This window comes from Miniopterus natalensis, chromosome 12, assembly GCF_054644295.1.
Source record: "Miniopterus natalensis isolate mMinNat1 chromosome 12, mMinNat1.hap1, whole genome shotgun sequence".
Lineage (NCBI taxonomy): Eukaryota > Metazoa > Chordata > Mammalia > Chiroptera > Miniopteridae > Miniopterus > Miniopterus natalensis.
In genome coordinates, this window is record NC_142092.1 from 60,621,492 (window position 1) to 60,644,904 (window position 23,413).

The 23,413-nt window shown below is 45.6% G+C and overlaps 1 protein-coding gene across 1 annotated transcript in view; it reads left to right on the plus strand.

Moving 5' to 3' along the window:
• The window catches only part of BRINP1 (BMP/retinoic acid inducible neural specific 1), a 144,485-nt gene that overhangs the window by 72,698 nt on the left and 48,374 nt on the right, over positions 1-23,413 (plus strand). The window contains exon 3 of the mRNA XM_087823223.1: positions 14,412-14,602. Within this exon, the coding sequence (XP_087679349.1) occupies positions 14,412-14,602 (191 nt within the window). The remainder of the gene's footprint in view (positions 1-14,411; positions 14,603-23,413) is intronic.

The following is a 23,413-nucleotide window of genomic DNA, read 5'->3' on the forward strand; positions in this document are numbered from 1 at the left end:
GCCATAGACAGAGCAGCCCTGGTGGTCCCCGATATTACAGAGCTTAGACTTTAGCTTTCTCTACTGGATTCAATTCCTTGAGAAGGGGGATTGGTCTTTTTGACTTCTATGTTCCTAGCACACAGCAAAGAGCTTGCTGGGCAAGTCATATTGGCCACCCTCTGGACCAGCCATATCAACGCCATCTCTAGTGCAGTTCCCATTGAATAGTAGGCATTTATTATTTGGTTGAATGCCTCTTCACTCAGACCATTTTTGAAAGTGAGTGTATGTGTATGTGGGGGTGAAGGTGTCAATAATATTTCCTGCTTGAACCTCTCCCAAATCCAAATTTCTGTACCCAACTGCACACTGGGCATTTCACCCAGATGTTAGACATCTCAACTATATTGCGTCCAAACCTGTACTTCTGACTGCCCTTCCCTAGTACCGGCCAAGTCTGCCCTTCCTATAGCTTTCCCATCTCAGTTAATGGCAGATCCATATTTCCAGTTGCTCAAGCCAAAAACTTTTTTACTCCTCCCTGATTTCCTTTGTTCTCTCGCCTCCCTCATCTAATCCATTAGGAAATTCTATTTTTACCTCCTTGAAAATATAAATCCAGAATTTGGCCATGCCTTCTCTCCTCTCCTGGGCAGTTCATGGACCACCCTGGATTACGGCGGAAGCCTCCTGCACAGCTTCACTGCTTCTCTCTTCTTCATTCTATTCTCAGCGTGGAATGATCTTTGTAAAACATCATGTCACTTATTTAGCTCAATGCCCTGCGATAGCTCCCCATTCATTTCAGAATAAAAACCGACGTCCTCACAGTGGTCAAGAAGGTCTTACACGGTCAGACCCCTGTTTTCTCTCTGACATTCCCTCCTACTGCTCCTGCCCCTCAGTCACTGCTCTCTAGTCGCCAGGACTCCTGGTGTTCCCTCCACTTGGAAAGCTCTTCCACCAGATGTCAAAATACAGAGCTTACTCCCCACCTCCTTCAGGTCTTTTCTCAGCCACACACTGAACCTGACCATCCTTTTTGAAATTGTACCCCCTTCGGCCTGCACTTCCAATCTCCCTTACCCTGCTCCACTTTTCTTTTTTTCTATACTACTCATCACTTTCTATTTTACTTGCTTTAAACACATTATTTTTTGTCCGTTGAATCCCTCTAGAAAAGAAGTTCCACACCTGTGACTGTTTTGTTCATTGATATATCTCAGGTGCTCAGAATAGCGTCTGGCACATAATCAGTATTTACGGAATGAATGTATGTGTGAATGAATGAATGAATGAAGAATTCAGTGAATGAATGAATGGCGAGGCAAAGAGGAGAGAGCAGAGAATTCAAAGCCACATGTACCCGGAGCCATGTTGTCTACAGAGCTTCACTGTCTACATTTTAAAAATGGAATAAGTGAAAACGTCTACACATAGGACAGCTTGGGGATTAAATGGAAGCATTTGAAATGTGCTTTGCAAGCTGGAAAGCATTGTATAAATGTTAGCTTCAAAGGGGCGGGCGGGGGAGAACAGAAAGAAACCATGAAGGAGGAGTGACCAGCTTGGGCTTATGTGGGCAAACTCCTACCGGAGGCACTGAAGGGGATAAGACACGAAGTGGAAGGAACTCGGGCTAAAAATGCCTTATGCCCCTGGGAAGGGGAGGGTGATTCATCCTGTAAGCGTTTACAAGGAGTTTGGAAATTGCAAGTCACTGCACTCAGACTGGAACTGGTATTGATAATTTCACAGTGTTTGATGGGGTCAGTCCCCACATGTAAAAGAATTGCCATCCAGGGTCATGAGCGGTTCAGGTGCCTGCCTGGGGAATGCAGAGGCGGGGAGGGTAATGATTAGAATGTAATACCCTTTATGATCACCTCTATGTGGCCAGCCGTTTACATCCAATTTGTCTAACAGGAAACCTGTGGAGGAAGGACCTTTATGATCCTCATGGCGCAGGAAACAATCCAGAAAAATCTGTGACTGGTACAGAGCCACCAGCTGATTAGAAGCAGTCTTGGGACTTGAACGCCAGTCTGCCTTGGTTCCCCGGCCTGTCCTCTTTCTACCCGATGTTACTGTCTCTCATATTTTGCGTTAAGATGGAGGTGTTAGGGAAGTTCCCATAAATGAAGTAAGATCCTGTTTTTGTCTTGATGGGTGGGATTTGGACAGGTCAATTCTTTCATGTGTTTAAGAGATACTGATTGAGCACCTACTAAGTGTTGGGCACAGCTAATAAGCTCATGCAATGAACCATCCAGTGAATAAGGCAATGTTTTTACCTTCCTGGAGTTTATGTTGTAGTAGGTGAAAGGGCTGAGGCCTGGAGAGTATATGGAGAAAGATACTAAAATGTAAACAAATGGCTAAAATAATTGCAGATAATGACATGATTGTCATTATCTGGATAGTAGGATGGGTACTAGTCTAGTTTTGGTGGTCAGAGATTGCCTGTCTGAGCTAGAGACTTGCAGCTTTGAATGATGAGAGGGCAGCATTGCAGAGATCTAGGGAAGTGCGCCTCCTGCAGGCTACAAAAGCCCAGAAAACCAAGACATCCAAGCCCCTTTGAGGACTGGACAAGGCCACTGTGGCTGGGGTGCAGTTAATGGGAAAATGGAGAAGATGAAGTTGGAGAGGTATGTAGAGGTCAGTACATATAAGCCATGGTAGAGAGTTTTGGTTTTACGTTAATTAAAATACTTTCCTTACTCAACTTCTCTTTCACTGACCCTCCTTATTGACTTGGAATTCCTTCTCAGTGCCTTTGCTGGATCTTTCTCTTTTCAATTTCTAGATATTGGAGCACTGGGCCTCAGTCCTCGGGCCTCTTTTCTCCATACTCATATTTTGAAAATCTCATCTACTCTTATTTGTTCTCATGGCCTCTTAGTACCTATCCTGACAATTCACATTTATATTCCCGGCTTAGACCAATCCCCAGAACTCCAGATTCATATACTCAACTATATAATAGCCTTCTTAACTGTGTCGTATCAAAGTCAGAATTCTTGGTTTCTCCTTTCTAAAGTGCTCTTCTGCCAATGGTTCCGGGTTCATTTAATGGCATCACTATTGACCCAGTTTTTGCTCCCCAAGCCCAAAGCCTTCAAGATTTGTCTCTGGCTTCCACATCCCACATCAGCAAATCCTATAGGTTTTACGTATAAAATTATTATCATCTTGACTACCACCACCCTCATTCAAGCCACCATCAGCTGCTGTCTGGGCCACTGCAGTGGCCACCTGATGCCCTCCCAGCCTTCACTTGTGTGCCATCCCTACCTTCAGCTCTTCTCCACAAAGCAGCCAGAAGGATCTTCTGAAACCGACTCAAATTCTGTCATCCCTCCCAGACTTCTCCAGGGGCTTTTCACCGCCCTTAATACAAAATCCAAAGTCCTCATCATGGTTTATCGGGACCTACTTCAGATAGTCCCTGCCCCCTGAACCTACCTCTCTAAATTCACCTTCTTGTCATTTTTCAAATACTCTAAGTTTATTTACAGCATTGAACACTTTGAGGTTGCTTTTCCCATTGCCTGGGGCAGATCTAGATCTCCCCTATCTCATTCAGGTCTGTGGTCATGTCTCTCCTCATTGGAGAAGCTCCCACTGCCCCCATCTGAATTGGACCCTCTCCATCCCTGTTAATATTCCGTTGTCTTACCTAGTTTTGTTTTCCCGTGGGACTTAGCATTGCCTGGCATTTCATTGCATATTCATCGGTGTGTTTATTGACTGGCTCTCCTGCTGGAATATAAGTTTGCCAGGGGCCACAATTTGTCCCTCTCACTGCTGTACCTGCCTCCTTTAGAAGACCACCTTGAGCATCGTAGGTGCTCCAGAGTTGGTGGACTGAGTGACACATGGAAAGTCATGGAGCCAACTGAGCATGAAAGCGCCATGGCCATTCCTTCCTCAGATATTTCAAAACCCACTCTGTGCCAGCCTTCAGACAGATGCTGAGGATGCCCAGAACAAGCTACCTTTTTAATCCTCACGCAGAATGTGTCATGTAGCGGGAACGGAAAGCAGTAAACAGGCCATTTTTGCACAAGGCAATACACTCTTTAATAAGGGAAGTAGAAAGTGCTGTCTGCGAGTAAGAATGAATCAGCAGAAGCAGGGGAGATTTTTCAACAGGTAGGAAAGCCTGGAGGTCAGAGTGGGTTTGTACACTTGATGGAGTTCAGTAAAACAATAAAAACACACTCTGTACCTGCTGGAGCCAGGGGAAGATTAGGTGTCACAAAGAAGCCAGAGGGTCCTGGGCAAGACAGGTCATGGAAGGCATTGCACTCAGAATTGAGTGCTTTGGGCTATATTTTAGGTAGTGGCTTGTCTCTGAAAGTTCATAAAAATGTAAGGAAAAGGTGAAGGTGGGTGCTGCTTGTTATGAATAGGTCCACAGAGCAGTTCAGTTTGAGCAGAGTGAGGCTGTGGTAATAGAGGAAGGAGCTGGAAATTTGGAGCTCAACTCTGGTCATGGGGAATCTTGAATAGGAATTGTGTAGACAGTGGAGATTCATTGACGGCTGCCCAATAAGGTGCAGGAGATGTCATGAGCCAAGCCCTACTCTGAGACGAGAATTCTGGCTGTGATATTGAGGAGAATTGTAGGGTTGTCAAGGTGGAAACGGGAACCAGGTGGGCGGCATTTGCACCTCCATGTGTCTTGGCTAAGAACCTTGTTTTATTAAATCATATAAGAATCCTTTCCTGCAGATCCTTGGACTTATTAGATGTGCTACTGACTGGAAAAGGGAAAAGTGAAAGCACTAGGGTGTTCAGGATTAATTCCAAACCTCCTCACTCCTGAGGCTTAAATTGCCACCTTTATCTACACATGGAACAGGATACAGTCATAAATAGAAATAGGAAGTCACTGAAGACTTGGGCAACTGGAAACAGAGTCCTAAGGTAACTTGCCAGATTCCAGGGGCTGAGCGTTGGCAGTGGAACAATCTGATTGTGGGGGTTTCTAAAAACACGAGCTTCTTAATGCTGGAAAGGAGACGTCTATTCATAAACTCACTTACACTACCTTGATTTATTTAAGAATTATTTATTGGGCACTTTACTAGAACTGAGCAAAATGGATCTAGCCTCTGCCCCGTGGAGGTTACTGTGTAGTGGAGGGGAGGCCAGTGCAATCATCACACAAGAGCATAATTGCCAGGTACATTCAGTGGTTCGGGGCCATTGAAATGCCCTTATGCCCAAGAACAGTGAAATTTGCTAGTTGTTTCTGGGGACACCAAAAAGGAGGAACTGAAGGACCATTTGATGGAGAGGAACCATTTCTATGTGCCCTAGAAGAAAGACTAGAGTTAGAATTGAGATTCGGGGGGAGGCGTGGGACGGACCGTGAGGCTGACATCTCGCAGTGTGTTCTGGAGTATCAGCCAACCAACCAGAGCTAAAAACAGGGAAGCAGGTGCTCTCTCCCGTAACTGCCACCTGTCACTTGGTGTGGCCTGTGCGACACTAACACACCGGTCAGCGCGTGCAAGTTTACAATGGCTGGTTCCTGCCTGAGACAGTTCCAGTTTACCTGCGCGCTCAGAAGACAGTTCATAGTGTTCCATACACGTCTCTCTTTCCTGAAACTCACCGGTCCCCCTAGTCAGTAAGTACAGCCACAGCCACACTGTCCAACCACCGCGCGGGTCCTGAGTTCCTCCTAAAGCACCTCTGTCCATCAGTTACTCAAACTCCGCTTCTGTATCTTCATTCAGGGGGCTCCCTACTTCCCAGGGCATCCGCCCTCTCCTGAGTAGTTCTGACAGTCAGAAAGAGCTCACTGTATTGAGTGGGGCTTGGCCTTTCTGTCGGTGACTCCCAGTCCCCCTAATTCTAGCTCCCGGAGCCATGTGTTCATGGCATCACAACTCACCGGGCTGTAACAGAAAATTGGTGCCATATTTCTTCTTCTTGTGGTGTTTGGACAACCAAAGACCTCTGAAAATGCCTTTGGTGCCCCAGATGGTATTTTTCATCATTATGTATACTAAATCAATTACCTTGTTTAATCATAAAATTATAAATTCTACTTGAAACATGTTTATTTTCATAATCAGGTGTGATCCCGGCATTTTTTGATCAGTTTCTTCTAATTTATGTTTTAAATAGGGACTTTTTTTAGGCTCCAAGGTGCTCCAAGCAGGCTGTGTGGGAAAACAGCCTTATTTTCAAATTTCCTTTGGCCCAGAAGTTTTCAGATATTTTAGGGCAAGGAAGTCCTTTTGTTAAAATACACTTACACAGAATTTACTGACCTACTTTTTGAGTCGTACAATCTATAAATCTTTGATCTATCACCCTTGAATATACCCTTAGAATACATTATTTGATGGACTAGATCAATGGGATAAATGAGGGTCAGCAAACTTTTTCTGTAAAGGGCTAGATAGTACATGTTTTAGACTTGGTGGGCCCCATGGTCTTTGTTGCAGCGATTCTACTCGGCCACTGTAGTGTGAGAGTATCCGTAGCCAATACGTAAACAAATTCAGTGACTGTGTTCCAGTAAAAACATATTTACAGAACAGTGGGACAGAGTTGGTCTGTGGGCCTACAGTTTGCCGACCCCCTGAGTTCAACCATTTTTGAGAACTTTGATACATTTAGGTAACGAATGACCTTAGATCCCCATTTTTCGACATAGGACCAGAAGGTCGGTGAATGTCTATTGAATGAACTGAAGAAAAAGATATTCCTTGCCCAACTGGGTGCCGTTCAGTGGTTGAGTGTCGACCTAAGATCCAGGAGATCGGGGTTCGATGCCCGGTCAGGGCACATGCCCAGGCTGTGGGCTCGATCCCCAGTCGGGGGCCTGCAGGAGGCAGCCGATCAATGATGACTCTCTCATCATTGATGTTTCTGTCTCTCCCTCTCCCCTCCTCTCTCTAAAATCAATAAAGAGATATTAAAAAAAAAAAAAAAAAAAAGACATTCCTTAACTAGTTGTGAGCAGTTAGGGGAGCTTTCTCCATAAGGAAACCAAAAAAGAACCTAAGTAGGAATGTGGATTTGGGGGAGGCTCAGAGATGTCGGCACATTGGCTAATTCTAAAGTATTCTAATAAGAAAGAATTGGCAATTAAATGTAGCATTCCTTTCTGGGGAAAAAGTGGTTCATTTCTCTCTTAAAGAGATGTGCCGTGGCAGCGGGAAGCGAGCCGAGGTCTGCGTGGGCACGAACCGGAGTTTAAAACCAGCTCTGCTGCTGACAGCTGTGTGTCCCTGGGAATATCATCTCCCCTCTCAGGGTCTCCGGGTTTCCACCCGAAGATTGAAAGCAGTACGAAGACATTCTCGGTGGTCCCTCGGAGCTCTCAGATTTTGTGATCTGAAAGAGAGAATTCATATAATTGCAATGTTTAATGGGATTTATGATAATTGGAAAATAATTGCTGCTCCCAACTTTTATTAATCTATATTTAGTTACGATCATGCTTTCACAATAGATGCCTTGGAAATGAGCAGAGACACATCGAGTCAACAGAATTTTAAATATTTTATTTATATGCAGTTTGTGTAATCCCTGGAGCCCACGGGCATATTAAGATTAGTTAAAATACCCATTAAAAGTTATGTGTTATGCTACAAACTCCCCTTTTGGAACGCCTTGCCAGAGGATAAATAGGAAACATTTATTGAGTAGCTACTACGAGTAGATTAATTGCATTCATTATGCTTACTCCTTCCAGCAACCCTTCCAGGTAAGTTCTAGGATTCCTGTTGCTCAGAGAGGCTGAGCAGCCTGCAAAGGGTCACTCAGCTAATGAGTGGCCTTCTGCTAGGATTCAAAGTCAGGGCTTCGGACTTTAGTCTCAGCTCTTCCCACAGTGCCAGGTCTTCGGGAAAGGACCTGTTGTGTGTCTCCCTTCCAGGTGCACTGGGAACAAGTGCAGAGCACAGGAGGTGCTCCCTGCAGGGCCGATGGGGAGAGTTGACACCTGTTCTCCGCTGGCTGCTGAGTCTTGGCTGGAGCGGGCAGGGAGGGCCCAGGCAGAGAAGCAGGGAATCGGAGTTTTTGCCGCAGCTCTGGCGTGGGTTTGCCATGTGTCCTTCAGGGGCCTGGGCCTCAGTTTCCCCTGCTTCCGATACTCCCCATCTTCCAGGTTGTCAGGAAGATGATGTATGTGATGACAGCTCTGTAAAGGACCAGGTGCAATGTGGACCCCACAACCTCGAGGTAATAGGATAGGACAGTGGATCGGGATGGAGAAAGTGAATCTGAGATTCTAGCCCCTCTTCCCCCTGATGGTGCTGCAGCCTTGGGCAAGTCCCTTTCTCTCTCTGTGCCTCAGTTTCCTCATTTGCGAAATGGCTGTGATGTCCTCCTCGGACGATCACTCCAAGCCCTGCCATCTGGCGGTTTGGATTCCATCTGACAAGGCAGCGAGGCAGCTCCGCCGACTGCGGGCATCCCAGGGAACTCCTGCCACTCCTGGACCATAAAGCAGTCCATTCCCAGCCGCTTTTCCCGGGCTGAATTCCCATGACCCCATAGTGGCTCCTGTCCTCAGGAACGAGGCTCCATGAAGAGCCCCATTTGCTCTTCTGAAAATGGCCCATTTATAGGAAAGTTGGGTAGTTCCGAGTGCGCTTGAGTGTGTCTGTTTCCCTCCTTAAGCCTCTACTCACCGAGAAGCAGGGGGCTCTGTTGCAGACGCTTCCTCAGATGAGTTGCCCCCACTTCTTTGCCCTTAATTTTCACCAGAGCCTTCAGAACTCTGCCTCGGGCTGGTGGCAACTTATGTGAGCACGCTTTGGAAAACGGAAAGGCTTATATACGTATTGTAAGCAAGGATTATTTTATTCTCTGAAGTGAAGGCAATGTCTCGTGATTAAATTACAATTATTCATAAGCATGTTTCAGAGACAGTTTCTCTTTCCCTCGTCCCCCTGAGGTCAAAACGCCGCAGGTTCCCTTGGCTCTCACTTACGCCCTGGGGCACGGAGGCGGGAGATGCGGTGGGGACGCTGCTTGCTGAGATGCCTCATTTCCATGTCACGTCTGCCCTTGGGTTCACCTTTCCCCAGCAGTCACGTGGGGAGACTGGAACAGCAGGCCAGAGAAAGATCCCCCCCACTCCCTGTCTCTCTCTCTCTGCCCTTCTTTCTTCCTCTCTCCCCCTCTCTCCTCACTAGCCTCCTCTGTGACTCCCCTCCTTCACCTCTGGGGATAATTTGCTGCTAACAACAGCAGGAGTGGTTCTAGACTCTCACCCCCAGCCCTCGATACTCAGAGACTTTTTAATTCCACTTCCAAATGATTAGTTAATGCAGCCAGTGGGATAAGCTGCCCAGGAGTAAACAAACGCAAACATCCTATAACCGTAATCAGTCATGCTTTCAATAAACGTTTATGGGGTCCACAGTGTCTATAAACTGTTCTAGAATGTACCCTTGGATTAAGTCAGGCCACTGGAGAACTACATATTTAAGCTGTAATCTGTAATATGTTGACTCTCATGGAGTTGCTTTACTGAACAGTGCTTTGGCATATGCACAAGGCTATACTGAGCCCATCAAACAATGGGGTGTTGTTGAAGATGCCCCCTACCGGCATCCATTACATCCATCTCTTTATGTGAAACCATGGGAGATCCTTGTGTCCTATCATAGCATCCAGGACAGCTGTGTTTCTACAGCAACTTTGAACAACTGCCTTGTTATCTTCTTGACTATATGGCTTTTTTGGATGGATTTCTCTTTTTCCATTGGCTGCAAGGAAGCTCAGAGACATTTGTAGTCCATTTCTATCAAGTGTTCAGGACATTATAGAATTAATTTTGTGTGCTAATCTTAACCCAACATTCATTTCATTTTTCTCTTTATTTTTTTTCACTTTTCTGTACATTTAAGTTTGTGTGGAATACGTGTTTTTGAGAATCACTTTCAATTATTTCTGTTATGAGATCAGATTTAATTAAAAAAACAAGCTGCAAAACATGCTCTTTAAAGAAGAGGAAAGTCACCCTTAACTTTACTTGTCATTAGTGGCCTCAATTATGTAGGAAACAGTGCAGGACACTCACATCTATTCAGCTCTCACGCTGGAGGTGCTCTCCTCGCAGCCCTGAGAAGTAGAAATTGTCATCCCCCATTTTTCACGAGGAAACAAAAAAGGAAAAATTAAGCAATAGAAACATTGTCATAAATGTGCCCTATGCAAATAATAAAAAAAATACTTACAGCAGCCTACAATTGTTTGTACCCTGTTGCAATTTACAAAGGAGTTTTCCGACCATTTTATTTAACTCAACACAATTTGGGGAGATGCATGTTTTTGGTCTTCATAGCATCTATGAGGAAATAAACTTGGAGGGAATTTATAAACTATTGGTCTATTTCTTAAATTCAGACTCACTACTTTTAACACACATCACAAGATTCAAATCCCACCTATCCCGAAAGGTCTACGTACTGATGACATTTGAAAGATCCTGATTGCTTCCTCTCGCGTCCCACTCTCCACCCGCTGTCATCCAGCTTCCCATTGTAGCCTCTCATGTGATAATACTGATAATAACTTTAATGCTAGCATTTTATTGAGGGCTTACTATGTTCTAGGTACTGACTGTGCTTCATGAATTAATATACTTCTAAGCCCATGCCCTAAGGTAGATATGCTTCCCCTGGATTGCATCCACATTTTATAGACTGTACACAAACTTGCCTTCCATCTTACAGCTAATTGGTGGCGGAGTTGGGTTTTAACCCAAGATTTCTACCTTGAGAGCCTAGGCTGGGAGATACTGAGCAGAAGATCATGGGATACACCAGCTTATTTCCCAAGGGCACAGAGCCGGTTCTCCTGCCTGTCTTACCGTCTTTTCTCCTTCAGTGGCCCCCAGTGTGTGTGTGTGTGTGTGTGTGTGTGTATGTGTGTGTGTGTGTGTGTGTGTGTGTGTGTGTATGTGTGTGTGGAGAGCAGGGGGTCAGCCAAGAGGATGAGTGAGCATTCCTATACATGCAGTGAAGGCTGAGCTTTGGACTTACGATCCTCTCTCCAGCCTCATCTTAAATCCTGCCACCCTGGCCCCAGTCTGCATCCACCCTCCGCCTCTGTCACCACCAGCCTCCCATCTTCTGCTCCCTCAGTGGGATGGGCCTTGCTGCAGCCACCCCATGCCTCCCATCTAGGATGCTTTTTTAATCTCAGTCTAATTGGTTTGCCTGTCTTGCTGGGATGCTTAATTGGGCATAAGCATATTCCACGGATCCTGTGCCTTTGTGAGTTCTGCCATCTCCTCCAAGGGGAATTTGCTTGCGCTGTGGGCTCAGAATGAAAGATATGTTTTATGTTGTGCTCAATTCACTGAGAACTTACATGAAATTGTTCCTGGGCCAGCAGAGCAGTTAGGCAATATGACAAGCAAGACTTTCTCACTCTCTTTTCTTTTTTACTTCTTTTTTTAAGGCGGCACGTCGCATTCGAAAGGGCACTGTCCTGGAGTCCCGAGCTGGGCTCTGATTTCAGCCCTGTCAGTCTCTTTTATGTGATCTTGGGCAGATAACTTAATGTCTTTGAAATTCAGTTTTCCCATCCATGAGTTGAGTGAGTTAAATTTGGTGTTTTCTATGAAAAGCGCCAGTGATGCTTTTAGAACTGGGGTCACACTCCCTATGGGCCAAATCCAGCCTGCCATCTGCTTTTGTAAATAAAGTTTTATTGGAACACAGCCAGGCTCACTTATGTATATGCACTGTTTATGGTAGCAAAACCAAAATATTTACTGTATGGCCCTTTACAGAAAACAAGACTGCCTGCTCCTTGTTTAGAACACAAGTCAGATTGGGTCATTGTTCAAAACCTTGTTTTGACTTTCTATATTACTTATAATTTAAAAATAAAAAAAATATTTACCAAATCTAACATAGCCTTGGAGATCTTTTGATTCCATATTTTGAGGGTTTCTTTCCTATCACTGTTTCTTTGGTCTCATCTCATCTACTCATCTCCTCATCTAAACCTGCCTCCTCGATGCTCCCCAAACCTAGCGAACACAGTTCTACCTCAGGACCCTGGCACCTGCAGTTTCTTCTTCCTAGATCACTTTTCTGCCCAGTGGCTCCATGATCTCGTCTTCATTTCCTGCAAGTCTCTCCTTAAATGTCATCAAATCAGGAAGGCTTTTCCTGGCCACGTATATAAAACCACACCGTCCCCCCACCTCTGGACATCCTGACCTCCTTCCTCTGCTTTGTTCGTCTTCATGACACACGACTGCTGCTCACACATAGGCATCCCTCTCCCCAACTGTCCTGTCCTCTCTCATCCCCCTGCATTTTGCACACAGGGCTCATCCTTCCTGAAACGTTCTTTCACTTTCCATATCCAAATCCCACATTCCCTCCAAGATTCAACCTGCACAGGAGAACTCTTTCACATCTGTGCGCCCACCGCAGCCCCTCCTCCCCACCGGGTCGGGGACCCTCCTGTCTGACTGACGTGACCATTGCACCCAGCACACCTAGTGACATAGCTTTCCTCAGCATCCCCTTTCCTCCAGGGGCTGGAGTTCCTTAGGCAGGGACTCCGTCGGCAGTGTGGACACGCAGTGCCTGGCTCGGGGCCAGTGCTTCATAACACGCCCCAGTGCCTGGGCCCTTCCCAAGAGCCCGGCACTGCTCAGCGGGCCGTGCACCCCCTCTCCTAGGCCTTCCGTCCACCCCAGGGAGGAGAGGGGCCCCAGTGTTTCCAGGGAAGCGACACAGACAGCAGGCCCGGGGTGTGTAGCTGGTGCATATCAGGAAACCTAAGGAGGCTGCTAAAAAACAACCAAAGGAACTGTGTCGTGGGCTCGTAATGTTGTGGTAGAGGCAATATTCCTTTGTGTCAGTCCTGGTTCTGCCATGGTTTTTATATCTACCTCTCCACAACTACATTACAAGAGTGATTTAAGAATCAGTGTGCCGTGTGTGAGGTACTGAGCTCACTTTATTTAAAATTTGAACCATGTTATGAATTGTGGACTTCTAGAAATCCCTTCGGCAGACATAGAGCGCAAGCTCTGAGGCTTGGAAAGGTACCCGGTGTGAAAGCTTTTGCAGGCCCAGCCTCCTCTGCACCAGGTCAGGCTCCGCCACTGAGTTACCTGGGCGCACCCCGCGGGATCCCCACCCCGCTCTGCCCCTTCTGGCTCCGGCCCGTCCTTCATTTGTCTCTCCCACCTTGCGGCGGGAGAGAGAGACCCTTTCATTAAACCCCGGTTCCCGTCATTTATCTAAGCTGACCTTACATTCCTCTTGGCTGGTGTGTTTTTCTCCAGGGACCTGGAGCTTGTAACTCAGGCAGGTTGGAGAGCTGGTTGTTCCGGGGGAACTTGGTCATTGGTGGGAACGGAGGTCATTGCTGAAGCGAAAGGAGCCTGACCCAAGGCCCCTTAAATTCCTGCTGGTATTCAGTGTGTAAGCGCCTGGTCCCTCATCCAGGAACCTGTGGTGATTTCCGTGCCTGGGAATTTGTGAGGAAATCATGTTATGAAGCTATCTTTCACACTGAATTAGTGCCTAGCAGTTTCCAAAGGCATTTTCACACCCTGCGCTTCATGGAACCTGTGCTTCAGCAATAGGAAATAAATAATATTATTTGGATGTTTTACATGAGGAAAGGTAGGTCCAGAGAAGTGACATGCTCTTCCCAAGGCCATACCACACAGTTTGCAAGAGGCAGAGTGAGAGCCTGAGTCGGACTCCCAAGTTCAGTGCTGTCTGGTCTTGACCCACTCTGTCATTAGTGGGGGGAGAATTGAAACCCCCCCCCCCCCCACGCACACAATCTTCAGGACACAGCTTAATATCTTCCAAATTGCAGTTGCTCGATGAATTCATGTTAAAATTTTGAACTAAACGAGGCTCTGGGCTTGTTATTTGATTTTGTAATGGTCTTAGAACAGGTCTCCATTTGCTTTGTGCCTTAGATCTTATCCATGGTTACACAGACTGCCTTCCTCTGTCTGTCCCTTCTTTCCTTGCATCCATCAATTTTTTATTTATTTGTCCAGCTAACATTCTTATGACTCCTACCATGTAACATGTACCGTGTACCTAGGAAGATTCCATCTCTGTGGTGTCATTCACAGTCTAGGAAGAGAGATGGATAATATGAGACAACAGTGATCTTTGGAAATAAATAAATATATTTATTTCCTATTGACACTCTGTAAGTTACACAAGAACATGACTGTGTCTATCTGGTTTTCCAAAGTCTCCCAGTGATGAGAAGTGTGTTCAATAAATATTTGTTGGCTGAACAGGATTGAGAGCTCCAGCTCTAAGTACCACTTGACAAATATGAAAAATAATTGTGGTCGCTCTCTCACGTAGAGGGATGGATGGCTGGGCAGACTTGGGGTGCAGGTGGAAAGTTGAAGAGTCTCACTCCTCTCTCCTGCCCAGGGAGTTTGCCCGTTGGAAGGTGAGGAACACAGCCATCGAGAGGAGAGACCTGGTCCGTCATCCAGTGCCCCTCATGCCGGAGTTTCAAAGGAGCATCCGCCTGCTTGGCAGGAGACCCACCACTCAGCAGTTCATCGATACCATCATCAAAAAGTACGGCACCCACCTCCTCATCTCCGCCACCTTGGGAGGTAGGTCAGCAGCCACTGGGCCGTAGCCTTGTCATGACTTTGGGTCTGGGACGGAGGGGAGGGCTGGACGCCCTGGGATCAAAGCTGAATTAATGTCTCTGCCATGGCATATCACTCCCATGTTTATATTGCCACAGAAGCCAAACTGTCCTGGTTCTGTGATTGCCCCAGAGCAATTGATTCTGTTCTCCGGACGGTCCTCTGACTTGACAGCTTTACTGACTTCCGTGGAACCATGGCTTCACCTTGGAATTAGCTCAGTTTGTTGGGAATGCGTAATTTGGCTGTTGTATTTGTTCCTTTTGGAATGTCGTCTAATCTGGGGAAATCATTAAAATTCAGATGCTGTTTAGAGAATTGCTGTTAATTTAAGTGTGCTTGAGAGATTGATAACTTGAGGTAAGCATTTTACAAAGGGGGTGTCATTAGCATATGCTGTGGGCTTGGTTCCTACGCAGGCAGACTAGAGGGCAGACTGGCTGCGCCACTCCACTCAGCCTTGCCCATCCCTCCCACCAAGTCCCAGGGGTCTTCAAGGGCACAAGGAGCAGAGGAGAGGGTGAGGGAGCAAAGAAATAAAAAAAAGGGAGGGGCTGGTAGAGACGAGTGCATGCAGGTGCCTGTGGGTCTTGCCTGCGTGCATCATTTTATATTATAAGCTACAATCCCTCGGTCATCAGTTTTCTTCTGACACAGTGACCAGGTCCACCTGAGTTTAAGAAAACCCCCTTGGTGGTAGGGCACCGTGCCACTACTCAGAGAGCTGCTAAGTGGCATTTGGCTATGGCTTACCGCAGCTAAATAAGGTCGGTATATTGACAGGGCAGGCTGGGTGGATTGAGGTGCAGTTAGTTATACTAGATAATCTTCCTCCTCAAAGGGAGGGTGAGCCCCAGGAGCTGAAGCAGGTCATACGCACTGCAGGGAGGGAGTGGCTGTCCAGGCGGACAGGAGCGGGCCGGGGAAGGAGGGAGCACACCGTGTACATTTTCAGGAAGGTCGGACTAGGAAGTTGATGGTGTGAGGGACATGGATTGGTCTGGCAAACTCATTCATTCTTATAATAATAGCCACTATTTATTGAGTATTTGCCCATAGCTGGCATTGTGCATTGTCTTTAGTTCTCAAAATCTGCACATTAAGCCAAATTATCTGCATTTTATAGATAAAGAAGCTGAAACTCAGAAGAGGTATGGCTAGTAAGTGGCAGAGCTAAAGTCTGTTTTTGTTTTTTTTAATTCAATGTGTTTAAACAAAACCAGAAAACTTAAACTTAGTTTTTAATTTAGGGCTTTCAGTCCACAAAGCCTGCATTAGTTTTTGCCCCAACATCAATCTTGTCTTTAACCAACTAATCCATCCACCGACCCACCCACTTCCCAAAACAACCAGCCCGCGTGTATTTGTGGCTTGTTGCTAGTCAGAGATTAGGTGACGTTGGACTTTGAATGTTAAGTCATGGAGTATAAAGTCTATTCTCTTGTAAAGGGAAAATGAAACCACTTCTACCTGGAGTGTTGCATTAACCTGGATCCTTTCCTTTGAACTTCTCCCACTTCCCATTTTACCTGAAAAGTAAAATTGTTGCCACCAATTCAGTTCTTCCATTAGAGACTATGTTCTGTCCGAGTCTCTGGAAAACCCAAATAACAAAGACCTTCCTCGTGCAGTGAAATATATTTTTAATTTTCCAAGGCGTGGTGGTGAATTATTCACAGAGCCTTGTTCCTCTCCTGTTTTCACAGCACAGCATTTTAAAATATGCAAAGCTCTGGAGTGAGTTCTGGTGTTGGACAGCAGGCCCTAGATTGTTGTTCCCCCAACGTGGGGGACTGGGAGGACGAGAGGGAAAGATTGACTCTTGATTGAACACAATGTGCCAGAAACCCTGCGAGGTCCTCCTCACATCATCATTTCATTCATTCGTTCATTCATGGGAAAATGTTTCTTAAGATCCTCATGCAGAGGGAAAGAAAGGAGGTGGTAAGCTCTAGTGAACGAAAGGGCAGGCTCTGGGCTTTGATTAACCGAGTTCCCATCTCGCCTCCCACTCCTCACAGGGTTTGTGTCACCTTGGCAAGTTACTCTTTCTCTAAGCCTTGGTTTGCCCTCTTATAAGTGGAAATAACTATAATAAACTATAATGCTTCCTTAATTTATACTGTGAGGATTCAATAAAATGATGCATCAAAACTGCTCAGTGCAGTGTTTTGCACCTAACAAACTGTTGCTCTTATTATTGCTAGTATTGTTGTTAGCCCTGGCCAGTTTGCTAAGTGGTTAGAGCATCGGCCCATGGACTGAAAGGTCCCAGGTTCGATTCCAACCAAGGGCACTTACCTCAGTGCAGGAGGCAAGCAATCGATGTGTCTCTCTTACATCAATGTTCCTCTCTCTCTCTCTCTTCCACTCTCTCTGAAAAGCAATGGAAAAAATACCCTTGGGTGACGATTAAAAACACATATATATTATTACTGTTATTATTCAGTGGGGCTCAGGAACTTCAGGACTCAGGATTAAAACCCATTCCTACTGCTCACTAGGTGAATGGGAGACATTGAACAATTCATTTTCCTGTCTGGATCTGAATTTTCCTGTCTAAATAGAAGGAAGTGAAGAAAATTTTATTCACTATAATTTTTCCTAAGGAGCACGCTGTGTTCGTTTAGGAGAAATGCTTTGATAAGCTGTTTGAGGTGTCAGGTGAGTTCCTAAGGGTATACTCAGACAACAACGGCCATCCGTAAACTGTCACATGTGGGACAAGTAAATGCATTTGGATGGCTCCCGAGGGAGAAGAAAGTGGAAGAGAAGGGAGTGAGAAAGAAGTGGAGGCGACGGGAGGGCTGACAACTAAGACTAATCCATGGGATCCTCACAGTTTTGCTGAGATCTATTAAGCTCCTAAAATGCTTGGTATTTGTGGGTTTCCTATGGAAGGTGGTGAAAGGAAATTTGGGGGTCTAGGGTAACATGCAGGAATACCAATTTCCCTTAGTCTCTCAAAAGATCTTTTTTGGGCCCAGAGGACGCCCCCTGGAGCCTGGGTATCTGTGTGATCTGCATGATAAGCTTGCAGCATGCATAGACGGGTGTGTGCACATGTCCCCCTGTGCTTGGATATAAGTGAGCCTGTGCGTGGACTTACCTGCACACTCGGTGCACACACGCTCACTCACTGGGCTTATGCATATGGATGCAGTATCCACATATGTGAATATATGTGAGCTTGTACATGTCTGTAAATGTGTGCTTATTGCAGGAATGCCTTCTTACGTGTGAGGTTTCATGTTTTTGCATTTGTGTGTAAGTTTATGTGTTTATCCATTATTTCCCACCCTGCATTTTGGGATATCTCCCCTTGGCTAAGAGGAAAGCTGAGAATAAAGTCACAGGGACTCAGAAGGAAAGGATCAGGGCTGCCCCAAAGGCCTACAGATCAGACACCCCCATCCCCCATCTGGAAGTAGCATCCCCCATTGACTCAAAATGTCAGATGATCAGCTTCCCCCCAACCCCCATCCCTGTGTGGCTGAGTCCACTTTCTTCCCCTCGGAAAGTCCTGCTGCAGAGAGAGGCAAAGGCCCCGGAGGACAGGGCCCAGGAAAGGCCTCTGCGGGTGAAGAGGCAATTTGCAGCAATGCCCTAATGGGAAAGCCACTCTAAACAGAACATTCTCTTAATAAACACAAAATTAAGTCTTAATAATGCAGCGAGAAGCCCATTAACCCCTCTTGATCTAAGGTTTGCTTCTGCCAGTCCTCAGTCCAGAGGGACTGGGCTGATTTCACCTCCTTTTTCACGGGCCCCTTAGAGTGCCTGAGCCGACTCCTGCAATATTTATTTCCTCTTCCACGTGCCTCTAACTTCTAGCATATTCGGTTATTTAATCATTTACCTTTCCATCCATCTATCTCTTCATCTACTCAGTCAATCATCTATCCACCCACCCATCCATCAACCTATCCATCTATCCTTCAAATCATAACAGAACACCCGCTCTTCATCTGACTCAGGAGAAGCAAGGCGAATCCTGTTCCCCCACCCCTGAGAGCAAGTCTAGTTGTATCTAAAGTCATTTTTAAGCCAGATCTATTCGGATTGCTATGGTGTTCAAAGGATGCAAGGTCATGTCCTCTTGGGTAACCGGTGAAGCCTTCACGGGAGACTGTAAACACGAGTGTTATTCTCAACTCAAATCTCGGTACAGGAGACCCAGAGATTAATTGTGGTGATGATGAATCTTCTTACTGGGAGATTTCAGTCAAGTAATCGAGGCAGATATGACAATCACATAGGACAAATACCATGATCATTTGTTAAGCACATAATACATACCCTTATTGTGCTAGGTAATGACAATGAAATGAGGAAAGACTCACATACTCTGACGTCACAGTGCTTCTCCTCTAGGGAAGGAGACAGCTGTCAAATGAGCAATCACCAGAAAATGTGATAGGTGATGTATGGCAGAAATAAGAGACTATGGGAGCACGTGGTTAGAGTTCTTAACCAATTTAAGAGTGGAGGATTCAGGGAAGACTTCTCAGAGGAGGTGTTATCTTGGGTGACACTTAAAGGATGAGTAGAAGTAAGCAGGAGAAAAGCAGAAGAGCGGACTCCCAACAATGAGAGAAAGTGAGATGCATTTGTGCAGGCTAGAGCACACCTAGAGAGTGGCAAGGGAGACAGCAGGAGAGACCAGATCAGCGGGGCCCCGTGTCCCTCATTAGCAACAGGGAGGCAGGCACCCTTCTTCTGGCTGCATCTCACCCTGTGCATCCCTGTACCTGATTTATTATTTATTTATTTAATTAAGTTTATCTTTATTGTTGGAAGTATTATAAATGTCCCTTTTTTCCCCTCATTAATCCCCTCCACTCTGTATCCACCTCACTCCCAGGCCTTCCCCATAACAATGTCCGTGTCCATGGGTTATGCTTATATAACTTCTTTGATTAATCTCTCTCCACCCACTCCCCTACCCCCACCTTCCCTCTGAGATCCCTTAATCTGTTCCATGCATCTGTGTCTCTGGATCCATTTTGTTCACCAGTTTATGTTTATTACATTCCACATATGAGTGAGATCATGTGGTACTTGTCTTTCTCTGACTGGCTTATTTTGCTTAGCATAATACTCTCCAGTTCCCTCCATGCTGTCCCAAAGGATAATAAGTGATTCTTCTTTTTATAGCTGCATAGTATTCCATGGTGTAAATGTCCCACGGCTTTTTTATCCACTCATGTACTGATGTGCACTTGAGAAGAATGTATATTCTGCAGCTTTGGGGTGGAATGTTCTGTAAATGTCAATTAAATCCATCTGATCTAGTGTGTCATTTAGGGTCACTGTTTCCTTGTTGATATTTTGTCTGGAAGACCTATCCAGTGAAATCAGTAGGGTGTTAAAGTTTGGGCATGAGCCTCTTTGGCTTCTTCTTGCTTGGAACTCTCTGTGCCTCCCTTAAAGTCCTCTAAAAGTTTTCTTAATAAATTTAGGTGCTCCTATATTGGGTACATATATGTTTATCAGGGTTATATCCTCTTGTTGGATCAATCCCTTTAGTATTATATAATGACCTTTCTTGTCTCTCCTTGGGGTCTTCATTTTGAAATCTATTTTGTCTGATATGAGTATTGCTACCCCCAGCTTTTCTTTTCATTTCCATTTGCATGGAAAAATTTTTTCCATCCCTTCACTCTCATCCTGCTTGAGTCTTTTGTTTTGAGGTGGGTCTCTTGTAGACAGCATATATTTGGGTCATGTTTTTTATCCATTCAGCCACCCTATGTCTTTTTATTGGAGTATTTAATCTATTTACAGTGAAGGTTATTATTGATAGATACTTATCTATTGCCATTTTAATTCTTTATGTCTATGTTTCTCTTTCTCTCTATTTCTATTTCTACTTCTAATTATAGCAGTTCCTTTAACATTTCCTGCACTGCTGGTTTGGTGATGATAAACTCACTTAGCCTTTTTTTTTTTTTTGGTCTGGGAAGCTCTTTATTTCACCATCTATTTTGAATGATAGCCTTGCTGGACAGAATAGTCTTGGTTTCAGATCCTTGTTTTGCGTTACCCTGAATACTTCATGTCATTCCCTTCTGGCCTGTATAGTTTCTGATGAGAAGTCAGCTGACAGCCTTATGGGAGCTCCTTTGTAGGTAACAGATTGCTTTTCTCTAGCTCCCTTTAAGATTCTCTCTTTGTCTTAAATTCTTGGCATTTTAATTATGATGTGTCTGAGTGTGGCCTCTTTGGGTTCTTCTTCTTGGAACTCTGTGCCTCCTGAACTTGTGTGACTTTTTCCTTGCCCAGGTTAGGGAAGTTTTCTGCCATTATTTCTTCAAACAGGTTCTCTAACCCTTGCTTACTTTCGACCTCTTCTGGCACTTCTATGATGCAAAGATTGTTATGTTTCATGTTGCCTCACAGCTCCCTTAAACTGTCCTCCTATTTTTTGTTTTTTCTTTTTGGGTCTCTGATCGAGTGACTTTTTCTACCCTGTCTTCTAATTTGCTGATCCAGTCCTCAGCTTCCTCTAATCTGCTGTTTATTTCTTCCAATGTATTCTTTATTTCTGCTATTTCATTCTTCATTTCCTTCATAGTTTTCATATCTTTTTTCATGCTGTTATCATCCTTACATCAGTATTCTGAACTCTGTATCTGATAGATTGCTTATCTCCATTTCATTTAGCTCTTCTTCTGGAGACTTCTCTTTTTCTTTCATTTGGGGCTTGTTTTTTGGTCTCCCCATATTGGCTGCCTGTTTGGGTTTCTATGTATTAGGTAGGTCTGCTAGGACTCTGTCTTTTTGAAAGGTCTCTGGTGCAGGCCAATGTCAGATGCTGTTTGTGACTGATCTTGTGTGCCCTGCTTGGAGCTATCAACAACCCTCAGCTTGAGGTCTCCTCTGCTGGGGCTGGGTGTGTTTGGACAGGAACAAGATGCACACCAAAGCCTGCTTTTCCAAGGCCAGGGTCCAGAGGCAGATCAGGCAAAGACTCAAAGCACTCTGAGGTCTGCCTCTGCCTGCGGGCTAATTAATCTGATTCTCTTAATGAGCCTCAGGCTATAGAAACTCAACAGGGTGGGGCAGCTGGTTGTTATCAGTCTCCTAAGGAGCCTCAGGCTGTAGAAATTCCTCTGGGTAAGTAAGGCAAGAGGTTTTCCAGCAGGATAGGTTAATTGCTTACCCCCCACCCCCCAGGCAAAAGCAGCCAATTGTCTGCCTGAGAAAGATTTCCTGTGCAGTCTGGGGGAATGACTAGGCACAGGAATCCAGAGGGGTCCCTTCTGATCTCAATCGCCAGAGCCCACAACCCCAGATTCTCCCCACACAGCTCCAGTCCACTCTGTCTTCCCTCTGCTGGAGCCCAAGGTGAGTGGCTGCACAGGAAACTTTGTGCATTGGCTCTTTAAGAGGGTGCCTGCATTTCCAGTCATCTCTCCCTGGCAGACAGAAACCCTGCTGCTTTTCACAGCCAGTTCTTATGTGGGCACCTTTCTCAGTTCTGGTGCTCTTGGCTGGGAAGCCCAGCGTGGGGTTTAGGCCCCAGAGTCCTCAGTGGGAACCCCCACAGCTGAGATCTCCCTCCCGACCTTTAGCTGCTGCCTGTGGGAGCCCAGCCAGCCCTCTCACGCCTCCGCACTTCCAACCAGTTTCTATATGGTCTCCACTTGTCCTTCTTGGTTATGAGGGTGCTCTCCAGCTCGTCTTCAGTTGCAGTTGATTATTGAGGATGGTTTTTCTATGTTTCAGTTGTAATTCCAGTTCGGTCCTGGGAGAGTGTCCGTGTAGCTTCCACTCAGCCCACCAGTCCACCGCCATCTTCAATCTCCTCACCTGATTTTTTAAATAATCCCCCTAAGTCTCTGTTTCCCTAGACCAGTGTTGTCCAGTGGGAATAAAACATGAGTCACAGTGAGTCACACATGTCGTTTTAAATTTGGTCACAACCATGTTTTTAAAAGTGGAAATAAAAAGGAGAGAATCAATTTAAAAATTAACTTCACTTTATATAACATGTCATCCAAAATAGTATCCTTTCTACATGTAATCAATAGAATAAACTATTAAATAGATATTTAACTTTTTTTACATTTTGGTCTGCCATGTAGCTTACAGCTACAGTGCATCTGAAATTGGGCTGGCCACTTTTCAGTGCTCACTAGTTACACTTGGCCGGTGGCTCCTGTTTTGGACAGCAAGCGTGTGGTCACTCAGTGACTTAAGAATTGGGACAAGGTCTTATTCATTTGTCTCCCCAGTGCCTGCCAAAGTGCTCAGCACACAGAAAATGGCCAGTGCATGCCAAGCTATACTGAATGGACAAGCTAGAGAAGGAGAGAGGGGAGATGAATGCATCTCTCTTAGGGTGAGTGTAGGTCAGGGAAAGCTTGAAGGAAGGTGATGCCTGAGCAGGTCCTGAAGAGGAGGGTAGTAAGAGGAGGTAACGTGTGAACTGGGCCCAGGAAGCTGGACGGGATGTCAACAATCCAGACACAACCGCATTCCATGCATAAAAAAAGAGGCTGAGGAGAGGAAAGCTTGGGAGGAAAATTGGTAAGAATAAATCATGGAGGCAGCGGGAATGGCCTGGGTAGGACATGTGGAGAGACAGCATTGCAAAAACAGACAGAAGGCTGCCCGTGGAGAACGCTGGCAATGGAACTGTGTTCTAGAGGTAGTCACGGAGGGATCTGAGGCAGAGGAGTTAACCTGTGGGTCAGGACTGTGCCCACTGCCCGAGATAACCACTGTCCTTCTGAAAGTAAATTGTTTTTTCTCTTCAACTGAAAA